General features: G+C 48.7%; 1 protein-coding gene across 4 annotated transcripts in view; it reads right to left on the bottom strand.

The window, feature by feature from the left end:
* Window positions 1-52: 52 nt before the first annotated feature.
* Window positions 53-19,583, bottom strand: part of nhsl3 (NHS like 3) — a 36,897-nt gene continuing 17,366 nt past the window's right edge. For 3 of the 4 annotated variants that reach the window (XM_030347095.1, XM_030347094.1, XM_030347096.1), the window contains 8 exons: window positions 7,104-7,262; window positions 6,588-6,631; window positions 6,325-6,472; window positions 5,695-5,814; window positions 5,410-5,576; window positions 5,069-5,251; window positions 1,418-4,862; window positions 53-1,129 (listed from right to left, as the gene is read on the bottom strand). In XM_030347095.1, coding sequence (XP_030202955.1) covers window positions 1,089-1,129; window positions 1,418-4,862; window positions 5,069-5,251; window positions 5,410-5,576; window positions 5,695-5,814; window positions 6,325-6,472; window positions 6,588-6,631; window positions 7,104-7,262 — 4,307 coding nt within the window. In that variant the 3' untranslated portion in view covers window positions 53-1,088. Of the gene's footprint in view, window positions 1,130-1,417; window positions 4,863-5,068; window positions 5,252-5,409; window positions 5,577-5,694; window positions 5,815-6,324; window positions 6,473-6,587; window positions 6,632-7,103; window positions 7,263-9,051; window positions 9,380-19,583 lie in introns of those variants that run through there. The other variant, XM_030347097.1, reaches the window with a different exon arrangement.

Here is a 19,583-nt window from a genome sequence, read left to right as displayed (position 1 = left end):
AAGGAAAGAAAGGTCTGGTTTCTCAAACAGTCATGAAAAGCAAACAGAGACATATTTGTAATAAAGTTTATAGAAGTAATAACTGTACATTATTCTTTTGAATATTCAATTTGTGACTCCGTAAGAAGATAGTCTTTGTCTTGGTCGGAAACCTCATAAAGGGGATTCTTGTGCAAATAAAGTTATTAGCTATATTGTACAGAATAGTCTTGGGCAAATAACAACTCAACTTTAGTATATAATAGATTTAGTCCAGTGTTTCAATCATTTCAGACCAATTCATTCTTTAACATGGCCAAAGACTGGGGTTGAAAATAAATGTTATGACTGGGGAAATGTGTAAAACAAGTGACCTAGATCATACAACTCTTAATAAATAACGTCTTGTAAAAACATTTTTGATTGTGCAGGAGAACAAATTGAAACGTATTGTGGATGAAGAAATTTATCTTCCTCTGATTTTGTATATTAACACCATCTACTTTTTGTATTGAAATTAGGAATAACTTGAGTGATGGTGACTTAATTGGTTTTAGTCTAATCAATAACAAATGGTAAAGTAAAACAAAAGATTAAACCTTGATTGGGGAATGATTATGGCTTTTGAGTGACTTTTCCTTTGCTATGCACTTTCCTTTGTGCATAACACTGTTATGCACAAATCAATCTGCATCTGTACATTTAACACACTTCTTCTGTTCTCTGAACTGCAGTGTCCACTACCTAGGTAATCCTCAGGGAGGCGCTGTTTTGTCAAATCAACTATGTACAGTCCAGCATCAACACACCATGTCATCCTGAGGGGCCTTAATACAAGAGATAATCTATTTTATAAAAATATTTCACATAAAGCTATGATAAGAAACTTGGGCCGAGACATTTTTTGCATAAATATAAACAAGGGCCAATTCAGGCTAAGGCTTTTAAAAAGACTTTCCACACACAAAACCTCAGATAGCTAAGCTAAATGTCACAATCTTGAAGGCTGACATTTTGTCTGCTGCTGACGTTTCTCTTCCACTGGTAGTACTTGCTTTCTCCAACCACCATCTTGTTTAGTCTTTGATTTCTAACAGGATGTCACTTTCTTAAAAAAGTGTTTCTATTGTGTCCGACGTCACAGTGGTTGCTGGGGGGACACAAATAAGATACACATTAGGAAGGGGACACCGGAATGCAGTTATATTGACAGGCACACTTAGTCCCAGAGACTAATTCAGTTGGATGAGATGTGATCATGAGTTATGGGATAATGCAGCTTGAGGCACACCCTTCCACATTTAAAGAAAATAGCACAAGTAGAAAACCAAGGTTATACACATTTAGGCAACATTGCGATTACTATGCTTCTGTACTCTTCATATCCAAAGAGGAGCATGATACAGAGGTGCAAATTACTGATAGGTCAATAACTTACTAGTCGTTTCCGCCGAAGATATTCCGTGTCCTTCAGGTGGTGCGGTTGCCCCTCCTCCATTTTCTCCTGTGTTCTCCTCCGTTCTCAATTCTCGATGGTTTGCACGAGCGGGGCTTCCATGCGCTGGTTTCTTGGCCACTGGTGGTGGGACTTTATCCCACTTCACCTCCAAGTTGTGTACAGTGGCGTCTTTGGTTCGTTCCGTGACCTGCATCAGCTCGGCCGCCAGGCTCTGCTTCAGGCCGGCGTGGGCTTCGGCAGAGGTCGCCGTCCCGATCACAACCTTTTTTGTGCTCTTGGAGAAGATGAAGCTAGCAGTGGAGGCCGAGGACCTGAGTGGGTCAAAGGTCCCTGATTCACCGAGGCCGCTACTCATCGGCAATCGGGAACCGAGTCTGGAGGGCAGGCAGTCCCTCGAAGACATTGCCGCGGTCTTCATGCGGATGGCCTCCTGTAGCCGCATCGAGGGGGAGTGAAGAGTGACCGCAGACGTTTTCGTGTGTGTTGATTTGTAAGACAACGACTTGCGAACAGGCTTTTGGGGAGTAGTTTGCTGCCCTGAGGTTGGGACTGGGCAGTTGTTCTGGGCCGACTTCAGCCCCTCGTTCGAGGGCATGTTGTGGTCTTCTGTTTGGCCGGCGTTCATTTCATCTTCAGCCATGCTGACCGTTCTGAGGCGAACCATCTGAAGCAGAGAAGGCGTGACAAGTGGGATGTTGGCGTCCTCTTTGGGAATGGGTACGCTTTTGTGGCGTGAAAGGATTTCTTTGCTTCTTGTGTCTCTGTTTGCTTGACTCGGCTGCCTTCTGAAATTGACACCGGGATATTTATTTTCGGCTGGTGGAGAAGGGGCTTGTGGGACAATCGTTGGAGGTGAAAAGGGGGCACTGATATGATCCTCCGTTGGAGCCGATAAAAGTGCAGGGGAAACACTGCTCAAGGGCACTAGATTAGGGTTCGACAGTGGTATCTCTAAAGTCGTTGGTAGAGTGGAGGTAGCCTCCTTTTGAGGAGGTGGCACATCCTCTGACAGAGGCAAAACGTCCTGTAACAGATTGTTGTCCAAGTCAATGCAGTTAATGTCACGACATGTCGCAGCCCCCTCTAGCGCGCTCCTTTCTTCATCTGCAGGCATATTGACGGACATAACTTCTTCTTCGTTCTTTTGCCCTTCCCTACTGCAGGAATTTTCTGTCGTCAGTTTAGCCTCTTCTAAAGCTGCACCTGGTTGCTCTGGGCCCTTTGTGGCTGCGATGCATCCGTGGATCACGTCTGGCAGAACTTCTGTCACGAATGGCGGAGGTGGAGGGAAGTCCACTTCATCTCCTCCTTCAAAGCCCATGTCCCCTTCTAGAGGAGGTGGAGGAGGCGGTGGCCAACAGGTCTCGATGGTGTGGGCCTCCTCCTGTACTCCTTCTAACACCACTGAGGATGGGAGGGATATTGGCGAGGGAGGTGTCTTTCTGGAGGGAGGAGGTGTGGGGTGGTAGGCAGGGGGTGGGGAAGGAGGAGGCGAGCCCTTGTCGACTTTCTTCGTAGCGTTGGAGGTTGCTTCGGTTGGTGTCTGCATGGCTGCGAGTGTTTCCTCCTCACTGCGACTGACTTGAATGTCAGGCTGTGGTGCAGGTGTGGGATCCTGCCTGCGAACAACATCGTCTCTCGCATCACTACATTCTGTCTGCTGCTGCGGTGGTTCTTCTATCGGCATCTTTCTTGATAACAATTCATCCCGGATCGTTCCTGGTGCTGTGGTTTTCTTCATGACAGGAGGCGGCTGCTTCTTCATTGTCTTCTCCTGACTTTCTGTGTCCTTTATTGCTGGGCTGCTACTCTGCTCCTCCCATTGGACATCTGTTGTTGGATCTACTTCCTCTGGGGCTGAACAGCTTCCTGCTTTGCTATCAAGCCCCTTGGTAACAGTCTCCAAAATGTCCTCTAACAGGGACTTCTCATGGGGGACCGCTTCATGGCTTTCTGGTGTTTGCATGACGTCCACAGTGATGGCCCCATGGTTGGCTTCAGCCTGCGTTTCCGTCGTCTGTGAGGAGCATGTCTTTGTGGACACTGGTCTACTGCTGTATGAGGGAGGGCCAAGAAGGAGCTCCACGCTGCGTTTGTTGTGAGCCCACACATCTGGGGGCGGGGCACATGGAGCTTTGACCTTCGGAGGCGGGGGGATGTTGAACACCTCTCGGTCGGCAAACAAAGGAGAAAAACAAACTTGTGTGAACTTCTCGGTTGAAGGCGGCGAGTCCTGCTGAGCTGTACAGGGGATATTGACCGAGACCTCTTGATTGGTTGGATCAGAGGAAGTAGACGAGAGAGAGGTGAGGGAGGATGAGGGAGAGGCTGGCGATGATGAGGCCCGAGATCCAGATCGTTCTGGCTTGACCGGTCTTTTCTTCTGTTTGTCGGGCGATGTCGGAGAGATCCCTTTTGGGGAGAGTGTTGGGGTGCCACTCCTACTGGAGTAGCCACTGGAAGGGGACATGGTCCTTTCAGAGTTGCTCCCCTCTGAGCGAGTCTTCTGTAGGGAGGAAGAGGATACTGATGGTGGGTTTGACGGTTCTCCAACCCCACTATTAGAGTCGGGAAAAGGGTTTAAGGAAACGGAGGATTGTGATGATGTGACCTCATTCCTAGAAATGGGAACAGCAACCGAGATGGATTGAGGCTCTTCCTTAGTGCTTTCAGAAACGACGCACTGAATATCGGTCTGTGATGGCTCATTTTCAGCGCTCGCTGTCACAGAGTCGATGGGATCTTTGATAACCAGCGGGTGTTTTGAGTTCTTCCTCACCTTATTACCATGCAGAGAGTTGGTTCTCTGCGGGGGTGCCGGTGGCAGCTTGGTCTTCACAACAGACAGATTACGAGTGAAGGAATGACTGCACCTCATGTCTTCCCCACCGGACACCGACCCCGAAGCTTCACAGTCCGACCCCTGGCCCATACCGGGGCTACCGGGGTTGTCACTGGGGCTGCTCAGCCAGCTCATTGAGCTGCACACGCTCACGTGGTCTTGCCCTCCGTTGGGCTCTGATGAAGGGTTGCCCTGCACCTCGAGCCCGACCATCGTCTGTGGGTTCACCACCTCTCCACTCTGCTTTGTGGAGTGTGTGTTGGTCGTCGTCGTCGTCATCTCTGAAGAAGACCGAGACCGGCTGCAGTTTGACTCCATCACGGTTGAGGATGTCTGGGAGTTGTCGGCGTTGGAGCCCTCGCCGTCGGACCGCCGTGAAGAGACAGGGCTCACCGACGAGTCCGCGGACGTGAGACTGCTCTTGCTCACTGCTCGAACACTGCCTCCGTGGAGGCCCAGGCCGCCGAGGGGTCGGCCTCCACAGCGGCTGATCTGGATGACCTCGACGGAGGCTGGCAGCACAGCGTTGGGGATGATCTTAGACAAGTAGGTGGCTTGGGGGGAGATGGACATCACCGGACCCTAGAATGACACGGGAAGGACATTAGAAATATCATAGGAAATCCATTCTCATGGGTTGGTATGTGTTTTCACTACAACAAAATGTACTAAACTGTATGCATTATTATCATTGAAACAATAATCGATCATTACAAAGGAATGCAGGATATTTTAGGCAATGAGCTCAAATCCAATTGAAATCAAATCCGCCAACTTTGCTGTGTCACCTGGGGCTCATGGAGGAAGCTGAATGCCGAGCAGGAAGTGGTAATGCCAGGCACAGCGAGAGACTTGGGTCTCTGGCTGATGGTTGTCATGAGATGGTAGCCAGGGTCCTGGGGGGTTGAGAGCTGCTCCTCCTGGTACACTGCCTGGAGGTGCTTCCTCAGCAGCTGGTCCTCTCTGGACACCTGCTTACCAAAAACGGGTAGAAGTCAAGGGTAAACCCATTTGTTTAAAGAAAATTGTGTAATGTCAAGAGTGAGCTCAATCATTAACCATTCCGATTGGCGGTGTTGACATTGGATTATCGCTAGGGTGAATAAAGTCATTATTGGGAAAACCTCACCTCGAGATCAGATAGGTTCACCCTTGCTCCCTCCTGATTGGCTACTGGAGTCTCTCCATTGATAGTCGGGATGACGAGGACTCCTGATAGGCCGTCGTTGCCCTGCGTGTCGCCGTTGGTGAGGTTGGGAGACACGATGGGCTGGAACGTAGAGCTCCTCTGTTGTGCTGAAGGGGGGCGGAGATTGAGGGACAATGAGTGAAAGCAGAGGAACATTACACCCCTATGTATGTTGTTGGTTTCCGTTGGATGTCTCTAAAGGTTCCTTAAGGGTTGAGTACGTACCAATCTCCCTCTGGACCTGCTGGGGTATACCCATGATGGTGGTCCTTCTGGTCTTCTTCCTGGTGCTCTTGTCTGGTTTCTTTAGGGTATCTGTGCTGTTCAGGGGTTTGAAGGTGGAAGCTGGCAGGGACATTGTCAATGTTTATTTTCAAATGTTTTTAATTGACCATGGGAAACTTATATGACAGATGACAAAACAGCCAATTGTTTTGAGCTGAAATCTCTGTTTTTGGGAATGGATCTAATCGGAGTGAAAGTTCGCCCCTGCTCCTCCCCTAGGCCCAACCGCTGACAGCTGCTAGTCCTTTCCCCTACCAGGTGTTTCTGTTTCTCTGTAATTACCCCAGGTGTTTCTCCCGTCCCATTAGTGCTCTGCAGCAGATACGTCTGTAGTTTGCCCTCTGTTAGTTTGTCTTGTCTGTTAAAGTCTGTTCTTTTGAGGCTGTAATTTGGGATCCAAACTCTGAACTTTGACAAAAAGGTGCACTAGCTGTTACCACACACACACACACACAGACACAGACACAGACACACAGACACAGACACACACACACACACACACACACACACACACACACACACACACACACACACACACACACACACACACACACACACACACACACACACCTTGTCTGGTGAGAACAGGTCTGGTGGACGTGGCTGAAGCAGTGCTTAGCGTGGTGACTGAATTCCCGGCGATGATTCCTCCGTGCTCCGGGGAACAGCCGCTGTCCAGGGAGTAGAGGTCCTGCTCGGGTCGGAGAGTGTTGGAGGACTGGGGGGGGGGAACACAAGCAGATATACCTGCTGTTTAGTGTCAGAGGTTGGGATGCGCTGTGGGCTGGATCGGTGCAAAGTTCGACTTCCTTTAATATTCAAATATTGCTTACGGAAACACTTTGATCATCGGGGAAGCTTCCATCGATGAGATGTTCTGTGGGAGCCGCAGAAAGTAGGACACACGTCAGGGAACTTCCTGAGCTCACCCTCTTGGCTCATCAATACTGCATTTAGTATATTATACAACATGTATTACCACGGAAACGCACGTAAAGCCCATGTTCATGTGTACGATTACATGTGTGCAGTGCATTTTGTTCATGCATGATTGACTCTGGGTGCTGTTGGTTTTGGTGGACCTATTTACCTTCTTTCTCACACTTGCATGTGTATGTGTGTGTGTGTGTGTGAGAGAGAGAGAGAAAGAGAGAGAGAGAGAGGGCGAGAGAGGGAGCGAGAGAGAGAGAGAGAGAGAGAGAGAGAGAGAGAGAGAGAGAGAGAGCGGGAGAGAGAGAGAGAGAGAGGAGGGAGAGAGTTTCCTATAGTGCATGGTGTCTATGGATCTATCCCAGCTCTGCGTTTGATTGCTCCGTGCACACTGGTGGGTGCTGGTGGTTCTGGCGGACCTTCCTGCTGCAGGATCTTGAGGCCCTCCTGGGCCTCGGTGTGCAGGTCCTCCAGGTAGCGGGAGCGGTTTCCCTCGATGAACACGTTCTCCGGGTAATGCTGGGAGGCCCGGTAGTGGACCGACAGCCCCTTCTGCTCCTCATGCCTCCTGGGGCCGGCTGTGGAGGGAGGGGGGGGGGGGGGGGAGAAAGGACCTGTTACTCACGTTACGTTTTGTATACATGAGGACAAGAGCAGAGTGGTATTGCGTAATGTTTTGGTACTTAGTGTTAAGTAGTGGAGTCTAGCACTGATCTCGCTCTGTCTCTCTCTTCCACCTGGCGACATCCTTGATCCACATCTAAATCCTACAATTTCCATGTTTTACATCATGCTTTGGATTGGACAGAGTCCAGAGTGGTCCTGTTTGATGAATGGAACCTCGGACAGTATTGATGACTACATTGATGACTTCGGTACATGAAAATTCACCTGGAGTTGGGCATTCAAATTCCATGTGCAACTATTACACAGCATAGGATGTGCTCTTGTGTACACGTTTGACGTAGCAGACACTTCCAATCCCTTCCAACGGCCAGCGGGCCGGGTAGACAACCCCCCCGGCATAGCAAAGCTAAGGCTAATCTTCTGTCTCTTTCTATCTCTCTCTCATTCATGCAAGGGATACTAATAGTATAATCTGGATTGGGCTGATCTTAAGACCCCGTAGTATCCCTGCTGGGTGGGTACAGTCGGCCTGGAATAAGCCCTGGAATAAACAGGCCAATAGTTGTGGCTTGAGGTCAAGTACAGAAAAATAACAACAGTCCAATATCTAGTGTGCAACAGGAAATGTCTGTACAAAACCATCTTATCGCTAATATGGTGTTGTGTGGTCCAAAATGGTTGGGGGAACTACATAGTGAGTGGATCATCAAATCTCAAGTCAAACTCCAGACTAGGATGGTGACTCTTGGGTCCCGGTATAGGATTTCTCCCTTGGAGACCGCCACCTATGGAAGACACCTGTTGGAGAGGCACTGGAACAGTTCAGCCCTTCTCTTCCTAGTGGCCGACGAAAGGTCGGCAAAAAGGAGTCCTATTTCCCTTCTTTCTCACACTGGGGGCTCCCACTCCTACTGTGTGTGTGTGTGTCAGAGAGAGAGGGAGGGGGAGAGAGAGAGACAGTCTGTGTACAAGTAACAGGTATACCCCCCTTGGTCCCATTCACACAAGTTAGTAAAAGCCGACTAGTTTCCCCGAGACACAATGCCCCTGTCACCACCAAGGGGGACACTTTGAAGCAGAATACAGTCAGTCATTTCAACTGAACATAACAACACTGAGTACCAGACTTCATTGAGTATATGCTTAATTTAACATTCACAACACAGTCTACTAAACTACTGTTGACTGTAATGAGAGAGAGACCCTCATTCTGTTAAGATTGGGGTAACCCCCCGGGACCCCCAAGAGGATTTTGGGGTAATCAGGAGCTGGGGCGAGGCTCTCGGATAGCCCAACTGCGGAGTCAGAAAGCTGCTTATCCTATTAGAGGGCGACCCCTGAATACCCCCACAGCACTAATCCTCTCCCGGCACTGTTGAGCCTCGACAGTCGCTGACTCCCCTGTGTCTGTGTGTCTATGCTTATCTATCTGTGTGTGTGTGTGCGTGCGTGTGTGTGTGTGCGTGTGTGTGTGTGCGCGTGTGTGTGTCCATGTGTTACCAAGACGCAGACAGATGGAGACGCACAGCATCATTATCTACAGAGATTCTAAATCAGGACCCGGTCTCGCAATGGATGAGCAAACTAAACCGCTGATATGCTACTGCAAAATCAAGAAGTTGGAACAAGCGAATCAAGCAGTACATTCACTTTAACAAGCACTCAGCAGAAACCAAAATTTCAAAGACGCTGTATTGCAATTCACGTCAGTGAAAGTGCACCGCAAAAGCCTGCACTCACCCTTCCTCTTGAAGACAGAGAGCAAGGACTTGATGCTGTTCTTTAGGTAGACCACCATGTCTACATCATCGCCATGGCACAAACAAAAATGAAAGAATCCTACTTTAGTCGCTCTCGCAGAAAAATGGCCCCTCGACCGGGGGTGTTGCGAGGATCAACGCGTTGATGTGAATAATGTCAAGGGGAGGTCAGCTGCAGGAGGAGGACTACAGCCACACAGACAGGGGCCAAAACTCTCAAGAAAGTTCCAATCTTGCAATGTCTGGGGCATCACAAGTGCACCAGCGCACGTTCAACAAGCCCTCCTGCCAACCTGTCCCAGCTGCCTTATCCCTAGCTCGCTTGCCCTCCTCCCCCCCCCTCCTCCTCCTCCTCCTCCTCCTCCTTCTCCTCCTGTTCTGCCACGTTTCGCCTCCATCCGTATCCACCGTCGGAACTCCCCCAGTCTATTGTCAGACGACGTGCCCTCCAATCCCCCCCCCCCCCCCCTCACATAACCTCATCCCTGGAGTGGTGTGCTTGTCACAGTGTGGCTTTCACTCAAGAGACACAAACCCGCCCCCTCCCCCTGCCTACCACCAGCCCCCCACAACCCCCCAGATGCCAGCATCCCCCCAATAGGGGGTCCTTCCAATAGGACCGGCTGAGTTGGTATTGTTAGAGTTGGCTGAAAATGCAAATCATTAAACCTCCAATGCGATCACTAATGATAATAGATGATTACATCATTGAATTTGCCGCCTGTCACTCAGTAAAAAAAAAACGGTTCCATTTTATTATTTTCCCTCAGTTATCCCCAAAGATATCCGCTCTTATGTAAAGCTTTCAGAACTTGTTCCATAACTTTTCCCTTTGATCCCTCCTTCCGACTTTGTGTAACAGTTCCCTCGGCCAGCACAAATAAACGAGCCGTCCCCCGCACACATTCTCAGAGCTAACAGAGATCTGCGCTCTCCAAATAAAACAGAACCAAGGAGTGAGTTCCTGTTTCCTCTGGAATCACTTATATTCCCCTACTTGGGTTCACCTCTTCATCTCCCTTTCCGTGCGTCCTCCCACCAGCCATCGTCTCACTGTTCCCTCTGCTCTTCATCTTTTGGTTTATGAGTGTGTCAGACTTGTGCCCTGTGGACACGGAGGTCTAGCTGCGGCTATAAATACTCCCCGCGACCCTGGGGTCACCTCGTCCTCTGTCATTCGTCATCGTACCGTCTCTCCCGGTGGCGTGTGCCTGGACCGGCGTGTTATGCAAGCATGCACATGTTTTGTCGTGGATGGTATCCCTGTCACACGGGAGACCACAGCTCAAGACAAGAGTTTGGTTGTGGGGCGAGATAGCGTCCTCGGTTCAAACCTTAATAATTCCAGGCTTTGAGCGAGTCAGTCTTTCTTTGGGTCATGATTTGATATTTTGGATAAAAGCGTTGCTAAATAGCAATGATAGTTACACATTTTGTGAAGGAGGCGGCTATATTCGAATGAAATGATCTGATGCAAATAACCACGGTGTTGCATTCTGAAAAAAGATTTATTCATCTTTCTAATGGGATTGCCGGGGGGGTCCCTGGCACACCCAGACCAGCTGTAGTGACACGCAGTTAAAGCACTTAACCCTCAACCACACATCCACCATCAGTGTCTTCCATGACAATCTACCCCACCCGGGGCCTCAAAGGCCCTGGGATAGGGAAACAGTACAAAGACGACCGGCTGGCTGCAACTCAATGCCCTGGGCCAGACAGGGGCTACTGGCATCGGGTCAATGGTAGTGGGTAAGCATGCGTGTGTGTGTGTGTGTGTGTGTGTGTATGTGTGTGTGTGTGTGTGTGTGTGTGTGTGCGGTTTGGTGGTCTTTTGCATCCCCTGGCCTTCATGAGAGCAGCTTTGCACACAGGGAGAACCATGGCAGGAGATTAACCTCCCAATGGCTCAACCTGTCCGTCTAATTTACAGCCCGTACCTCCGGATGCTTTGCTAACATCTCACAACGCTACACTACCACACGTCTCTCTCTCTCTGCCGTCGGCAGCGAGATCGCAGATGCCGTCTGCACTGTATTCCTTTCATTAAAACAGAAAATCACTGAAACTCAACGGGGGAATAAATTCATGTAAATCACGGGACAAGTGTTTTTGATTACTTGATTATGTGCGTCATCAATCACTTGTTTGTCAGTGAGATGGTTCTTTGAAAACCCCAGTATTCGCTGCAATAAAAAGCAATCCCTGCCCTTGCAACATTCTCTCTTCCCCCTCCTGGTCGTGAGCTGATCCATGTTATTTTGGGTCGATCACCCCCTCTTGTTAGCCAAGACCCTCCAGAATAAATATTCATAAGGTTCCCTAAAGAGACACCATCTGGCCTGGGAGAGAGGGCAGAGGGGAGAGAGAGGGGCTTTAAATGCCTTTGAATCGAGACACACATGCAGGCATGCGCGCACACACACACTCACACACACACACAGACACACACACACACACACACACACACACACACACACACACACACACACACACACACACACACACACACACACACACACACACACACACACACACACACACACTGACATACTGATATAATGGCACAAAGGGACAATTCTACCTCATAGGCTAAATAAACTGCCGAATACTAGAGGCATGTTGCACATGCAGATTCCAAAAAATATCACTTTCAGACAAAATCCGTAAGGCGACAACCACACAAAACAAATGAATGTGTTTAATTTCAAATTATATACATTGTTGCATTTTGTCCCAGTAACTAATGTGACTTACATCTACATTCGTTAATGGAAAAGAAATCCCCCTGTATTTTCTGTGTTAGATGAAGTAGTTGTTAGTTGTTTGAAGCCAATTGGGATAATGGCCAACGCCTTCCAACATATTGGCCATGAGTGCCATTTGTATGCCCTCCACTAGAGGGTACTATATCAACAGATTCAAACACTAGTCTACAAGTCTTAGACTACAAAACACTTGGAGTAGAGCTATGGCCCAATAACCACTTTGAAGGTTGCAAGTTGCAATCTCCTGTCTTTAATTTACCCCTCTATTGTGAGAGAGAGATGGAGAGGTATATGTATGTGTGTGTGTGTGTGTGTGTGTGTGTGTGTGTGTGTGTGTGTGTGTGTGTGTGTGTGTGTGTGTGTGTGATGATGATGCTTTTCTCCTGCCCTTGTTGTAAAGCCAACTTCTGGTTGTGAACACAGCCACTGGAGCAGAGAAGGCATAATTGTTTGCAAGGCTGTGTGTATGTGTCTGTGTGTGTGCATGTGCATGTGTGTTTGATAGAAAGAAAGAAAAGGAGGCAGTGTATGATTTATGGAGCGGCAGGAGACATTAAAACATGGCCTCTCTAGGGCAGGTGAACTGAAACGTGACAGGCAGTGTAGGACCGTAAAGGACTTGATGACCCAGGGAGGCATGCTGTGCTTCCTCTGCAGGAAACCATGGATCCGATCGATGAAGCCTCCCCACGTCTCCGGGTTGTCTTACCTTCTAACTTACAGCCAGACCGGGGAACAGAGGGAGAGATATAGCTGGATAGAGAGAGAGAGAGAGAGAGAGAGAGAGAGAGAGAGAGAGAGAGAGAGAGAGAGAGAGAGAGAGAGAGAGGGAGAGAGAGGGAGAGAGAGAGAGAGAGAGAGAGAGAGAGAGAGAGAGAGAGAGAGAGAGAGAGAGAGAGAGAGAGAGAGAGAGAGAGAGAGAGAGAGAGGGAGAGAGAGGGAGATGGATAGATAGAGTGAGAGAGAGAGCGTGCAACAGAGAGAGAGCGTGCAACAGAGAGAGAGCGGCAGAGAGAGCGAGAGAGGGGAGTGTTTTGTTAGCAGAGAAAAACAAGCCCTTCACAAACCCTGTGGGATATATCAACCTCTTGTCCTCTCTTTACCGATATCCTGATGACTCATCGACGACCTCATAATGGTTTCGTTTTTCACGTAGAGAAAGACTGTGTAGTGACCTAATTCCCTTACACAACGCCCTATGGACGCACAGTTTGGAAACGGTTTGCCGACGGCATACCTGGCTGTAAGGGGCAAATGACGCGCTAGCTAGAGGCTGGACCATGGCAATGTGTGTCAGGACAGGGGGAACTAACTCCACGTGTTAGGAGTGGTCTGGGATGAGCAGGTGTTTAACGCTCAACTTCCCTTAGACGTTGTGTGTGATTACCCTGAGGTGCAGGTTGCCACGGTGGCCCGGCCTTGGTTCTCGTTGTTGTCAGACACCCTATAGTGTGTGACCTGCAATGGACCTCCAGGACAATAGCAGCTTGTTCATGCAGAGGGCCCTACAAGCCAAGCTCCTCCCTGCATCTTAGTTTTTGGGTGCCTTCCCGTCTGTGTGTGACTTGACACATTCCGGTTGTTACACCCAACGCTACCTTTTTTTCCAGTGTGTATCAACCATAGTTTTCTTAGTACCTCTCTCTCTCTCTCTCTCTCTCTCTCTCTCTCTCTCTCTCTCTCTCTCTCTCTCTCTCTCTCTCTCTCTCTCTCTCCCCATGTTTCTTAGCACTACACACCCAGAGGAGATCAGAGATGGGGTTTCATGGGGTGATGACAGCGATGACAGACTGTACAATGATTAACGTCCTCTCCTTGCCCCCAGAGACCTTCTCCATCCTCCCCCTGACGGTTCCTGTAAATGTCCACCTCCCCTCCCCTCAGAGAGACCTAACCATCGTCTGCAGGCCACACCAGCGTTTAGGATTCTCTTGCCTTCCTCCTCCTCATACGATCCCAACCTTTCGTTGTTGTTGTTTCTTAACATAAGCTCACGTCACACAGGTGCGGATGATGTAGCTTTGTGGTTTGTCTGTCTCTACGAGTCTAGTAACACCAAAACATAGGTACACAACAGGACTTATTAGACTAGCCCACAGAGAATATGAAAACAGGGGGGGGGGGGGGGGGGTTATCAGAGATGTAAGTCTTCTCTCCCTGGCCCCCCGGCCCATGTCCTGCCACTGCAGCCTTAGAATACAAATTAGCGGAAAAGGCAATGAAGTTAATCAGGACTCCGGCATGCATCTGTGTGATTGTACGAACCTGGGTGTTGAATGTATGTGTGCTTGTGTGTGTGTGTGTGTGTGTGTGTGTGTGCACATGAGTCTTATTGAGTGTTTATGGTTGGTCACATTCTTACCCCTCAACTCGCAAGGCTCTGGCAGTTTTATGACCACCGTTAGAGAGAGAGAGAGAGAGAGAGAGAGAGAGAGAGAGAGAGAGAGAGAGAGAGAGAGAGAGAGAGAGAGAGAGAGAGGAATAAACTTTATGATAGCATCGAGTTTTCATATTCCTTCTATCCACTATAACACATTACTATATTACTGTCTATAACCTCACGATTTGGACCACAACATTTCTGCACAGTCTGCTAGATGTGGATGGTACAGGGTTGGATACTGTGTGTGTGTGCAGCCACACCAGTACACACCTATTAAAACAGACGCTAAACAGAACCACAACCATTCCCTGAAATGAACCACTACAACCCATACAAATAATACAGTGGTGTTCTTCTCCGTTGTTTCCAGTTCAAAGTCTGTCCTCATGTGTTCATACCGAGCCTCATTGTCTGGCTTGCTGTGTTTGTTTGAAGCCAGAGTTTATTTTGTGTTTTTTATATATATCTCTCTATCTATCTCTTGGAAAAATCGAATTCCAATGTTCTTTTGTTCAGGTGGAAGTCTTGCTTTGCCTCACTAAACCACAACCACAAACCCAACACCTCCTTACCCCTACCGTTGAGATAATATACAACATACAGCAGTCATACATCTTCCAGCAAACTAGAGGCAATTATGTATGTGTGTGTGTGTGTGTGTGTGTGTGTGTGCATGTGTATGTGTGTGGGTGTGTGTGTGGGTCTGTGAGTGTTGACATTGAGCCAAGGAGTCCTTTGTCTGACCCCGGAAAATTAGAGAGCGCAATAGAGAAGCAGACTCAGAAGCCTTACTCATAGTGAGAGAGAGAGAGAGAGAGAGAGAGAGAGAGAGAGAGAGAGAGAGAGAGAGAGAGAGAGAGAGAGAGAGAGTGAGAGAGAGAGAGAGAGAGAGAGAGAGAGAGAGAGAGAGAGAGAGAGAGAGAGAGAGAGAGAGAGAGAGAGAGAGAGAGAGAGAGAGAGAGTGAGAGAGAGAGAGAGAGAGAGAGAGAGAGAGAGAGAGAGAGAGAGAGAGAGAGAGAGAGAGAGAGGCCCTGCGATCGCGTAAGGCGTACATTACAGAGACATGGTAACATCTTGGGCGCCTTAAATAGCAGCAGAGAAGACGCCAGCAGCTATTCGGAGCGAGAGCTGCTGTCTCCCTTAATTGCAAGTGGTCTCATTGAACGAGATGGATGTTAATAACCTAATGAGGGGCCCATGGCTTCCGCACAGGCTCCTCCTCTAGAGCAAGAGCGAACTGGTCGTCCGCCCCCGGGTCAGACTTTTACCGCTCCTCGTCGTCTCCTCATCTCCTCCGCTCCTGGGAGGAGTAAGACGTTTCCCTCCAGAGTAAGACGGATGAATGACAAAGCAGTAATGGAACTGTCTCTGTGTCTCTCCACTTATCTTCTCTGTGTTTTAGGTCTGGGACCTTGGAGCTGGAGGATTAGAGGCTGGTTCTGAAGTGGATACCATCCTGACGGTGTCCTTTGGGAACGCTATTGAGATATATGGAGTGAGGCCGCGTGATATCATAGAATAAGAAGGAGGGAGTGGCTTGGGCCCAGCCTTTGAATGAAGAATAGTGTTGACTTAGTGGCTCGGTGGCTCGACCAGCTAGTGTGCATACCTGGTAAAGGTTGTTGACCCCGGGATCGTGTCAAGAAGCACACATGTCAATCACCAACGTCAACATTGCCATAATAATTGCCTTGGTGGATTAACTATGATTACCCATTGACACAGTTGTACTTAAATATAGAAACAACGTAACAAGATGTTCTGTGCTTTCCTACCTAAAGGCGGTAAGGGTCAAGAGAGCAGTAGCGGGCTGTAGCTCTACGTGGCTCGCCCTGTGGGACATTTGCATCACACCAAACACATTCAGTCCAAAACACACTGTCTTCCAGACACCCTGGCATAGCACAAAGCCACGTTTGTTGACGTGGCTCTCGCAAGTATACATAAACACAAAACCACAAAAACAAATGTGCAAGTTGCCAAGAATTCCCCAACGTCGATCCGATATAAAAATATGTGTTACGTGTGCTGTGTGTTTGGATGCGCACGAGAATGCCTGTGAATTGTGAGTGTGTGTGAGAGTGAGTGTGTGTGTGTGTGTGTGTGTGTGTGTGTGTGTGTGTGTGTGTGTGTGTGTGTGTGTGTGTGTGTGTGTGTGTGTGTGTGTGTGTCCGTGTGTGCACTGCCCATCATCATCAGTGCGTCAGCGTTAGGGTCAGCAGCTTTTCGGGTTTCTCGCCAGCTGCCGCTAAACTCAGCAGATAAAGCCACCCTGTCACCCCCTCTCCCTGGCACAGGGCGGCTAGCCACAGCTAGCCAGCCGCTAGCCAATCCTCGGGTGAAAAGAAGGCTGCGTGGTCGGACACCGGCGTCTGTGCCAAGCTAGCAGCGGTTCACAGAGAGACTTATAAACGTACTGAGGCCATCTGTCTGGCCTGGCGAGCGCTGGCTGCTGGCCAGGCCCTGCCACTCCAAGTCACCCACAGTAGTCCACCAAAGTCCAAGGTCGTCAGGACTGTTATGGAATTAGTGCCGCAGACCATGTGTCAGGGTGTTAAGCGGTTTTCACCCATGAAAAACAATATCAATTTCTGAGAGACATGTTTTTTGAGCAACTGAGTTTTAAACAAAGTTTAAAAGTTTGAAACACATATGCCTATTGAAAATTCAGCGAATTGCTGTTTGTCTTTCTGTGTGTTTGTGTACTTGAGTGTTTATGTGTGTGTGTGTGTGTGTGTGTGTGTGTGTGTGTGTGTGTGTGTGTGTGTGTGTGTGTGTGTGTGTGTGTGTGTGCGCGCGTGTGTATGTGTCTGAACGCACGTGTGTGTGTGTGTGTGTGTGTGTGTGTGTGTGTGTGTGTGTGTGTGTGCGCCTGTATGTGTGCATATATGTGTGTGTATGTGTGTGTGTCCGTCTGTATGGGGTGACGCACACAGGCAGATCTACATTAGGCAGTCACACAACAGTGTGGTCTTCAGGCCTCCTAATGCCTTAACTCGATTAAGGGGCAGATACAGGAAGCCAGTGGGCTGCACCCCATTATGGAGCAAACAAACAGAGGAGTCCTTCATGACAGCCGGCCTCCTGCTCTGCTGTACTGGACAGAGAGCGATGTGAAAGGCGGTGACATCGTCTGGGAGCAGGGGGGAGGTTTCAGTTTCAGTCGTCTCCTCCCCACCTCATTGGTTTGCTGATATCATCTGGGGTCTGTCCAATGACCTAATCCCTGTGTGGTTTTTCTGGGGGATTTTGGGGATGTGAGTGTGTGTATTTGAATGCCGTGCTTTTCTGGGCTGGTAGGTAATGTCCAGCTATGGTGGGTGGAGTTTTTTGTGGAAATACTAGTGGCATACGAGTATGGTTGTACTTGTGAAAGGGCTAGTGAAAATACGGGTGAAATACTCGGGTAAGCACTAAACTGAAAGGACTAGCGGAAATTCAATACAATTCAAACCTTTATTTAATTATTTAAAGTACGATTGAGATCAAGATCTCTAGATAGACCTGTGTACATAACTGTATCATGAGAACGTAAAACAAAATGTTTAAGATCTATGAAATCAGTGATAATATTAACCATAATCAATAAATAAATAATAATTGTACGTAAAGAAAATAAAAGTAATGTAATAATAATCAATTAAACAAGATAAAAACCCTAACAGCTAAACTCAATCAGGATTTTGACTGGATTTCTGAACCAGAGCTTCAAAGAACAAATCAGAGCAATTCATTTCAACCTGTATTTCCTGTATGGTGCAAAGAATCTAAACCAGTTTTTCCCAGATAAGCTTTATTCTAGTCACCTGCTGCACTATTCTGTCCTGTGAGCAGGGGTCATGTGTTCCAACTCTCCAGCCAAAATGTGAGCCAATATACAAGCAACATTTTTGGAGTAGCCCTTTATAAATGGGAGGGAGGGAGGGAGGGAGGGAGGGAGGGAGGGAGGGAGACATGTATAATAGAAGAGAGAGCGGGGGAGAGAGACATGTATATTAGAAGAGAGAGTGGCGTAGGAAGGTAGAGAGACATGTATATTAGAAGAGAGAGTGACGTAGGGAGGTAGAGAGACATGTATATCAGCAGAGAGAGCGGTGGGAGAGAGAGAGAGAGAGAGAGAGACATGTTTATCAGAAGAGAGTGTTGGGAGAGAGACAGGTATATCAGAAGAGAGAGCGGTGGGAGAGAGACCAGTATATCAGCAGAGAGAGCTCTGGGAGAGAGAGAGAGCCATGTTTATCAGAAGAGAGAGGGCGGCTTAAGGATGGAGAGAGGGTGTGTATTTCAGGGGGAGGGAGGATGAGTCTTCTTCTCGCTAAGCTCTCCGTGGGGGGAACGGAGGCGAGTGTGAGCTGAGCTCTTCAAAGGAGCGGCAGTGGATCTGCATGGCGCCCCGCTCACAGGAATCAAAAGGGCTCGTGTGAGAGGAGGGCGTGGGACGAGTTTTTAATAATCAGGTTTTGAGGGCGGCCATGATGCTCTGTCTTGCCCGCCTGCAGTACAGCTCTGAACTCTCGCTTGGCCAAAAAAAATCTGTTTACTCAATCGCGCCATTGACTCGCTATGATTATAAAGCTACTCCCTCTCTCACTCCCACTACTCCCTTCCCTTGCCCTTACTCTCTCTAACGCTCCCCCATGCTGTTCAATGTGTCACTCCTCTTCCTCTTTCCTGCTTTTTCCTCCCAACCCCTATCCCACTGGTGAGTGGCCAGGTACAGGTGTGGGTGTATGCGTGGGTGTATGTATAGCTGAGCAGCAGACCCCACACACACGCAGACTGGTAAAGAGAGAGTGAGAAACGATGCCAGGCAAGACTGCCAAGGTCAAGGAGAGAGCTGCATGAACGTGAGGGAGAGGGAGAGAGAGAGAGAGAGAGAGGGAGAGAGAGAGAGAGAGAGAGAGAGAGAGAGAGAGAGAGAGAGAGAGAGAGAGAGTGTGGGGGGGGGGAAAGGGAGATGAAAGTAATATCAAAGGAGAATGAAAGGAGGAGTGTATGATTTCCAATCTTGACTTGGCCTGGCTCATCCTGATTGACATAAAAAATTGCAAATTTTTTAATATTAATTTATGTGTTGGCTGATCATGTTCAAAACCCAGCCATACACTCAGCCATCTCGCCTATGACGAGGAGTCCTGGGCTTGGGTTATCACCCAGCATGAGGGCTGGACCCTGATGAGAGCAGCAGGCTTTGAGCATGTACAAGTCATCCATCCCATCCTCACAGTTTCCACCGGTCCAATGGAATCAACGTGGAGACTACAACGTCATGTTTACCAACGTAATCCACAAAATCTCTGTCCATCACATCCTCTTCGTCTTCATATAATTGTGTGAGTGTTTTTGGAGCAAGAGGAGCTT

This window comes from Gadus morhua, chromosome 22 (assembly GCF_902167405.1).
Source record: "Gadus morhua chromosome 22, gadMor3.0, whole genome shotgun sequence".
Taxonomy (NCBI): domain Eukaryota; kingdom Metazoa; phylum Chordata; class Actinopteri; order Gadiformes; family Gadidae; genus Gadus; species Gadus morhua.
This window is presented reverse-complemented; position numbering and strand designations above follow the sequence as displayed.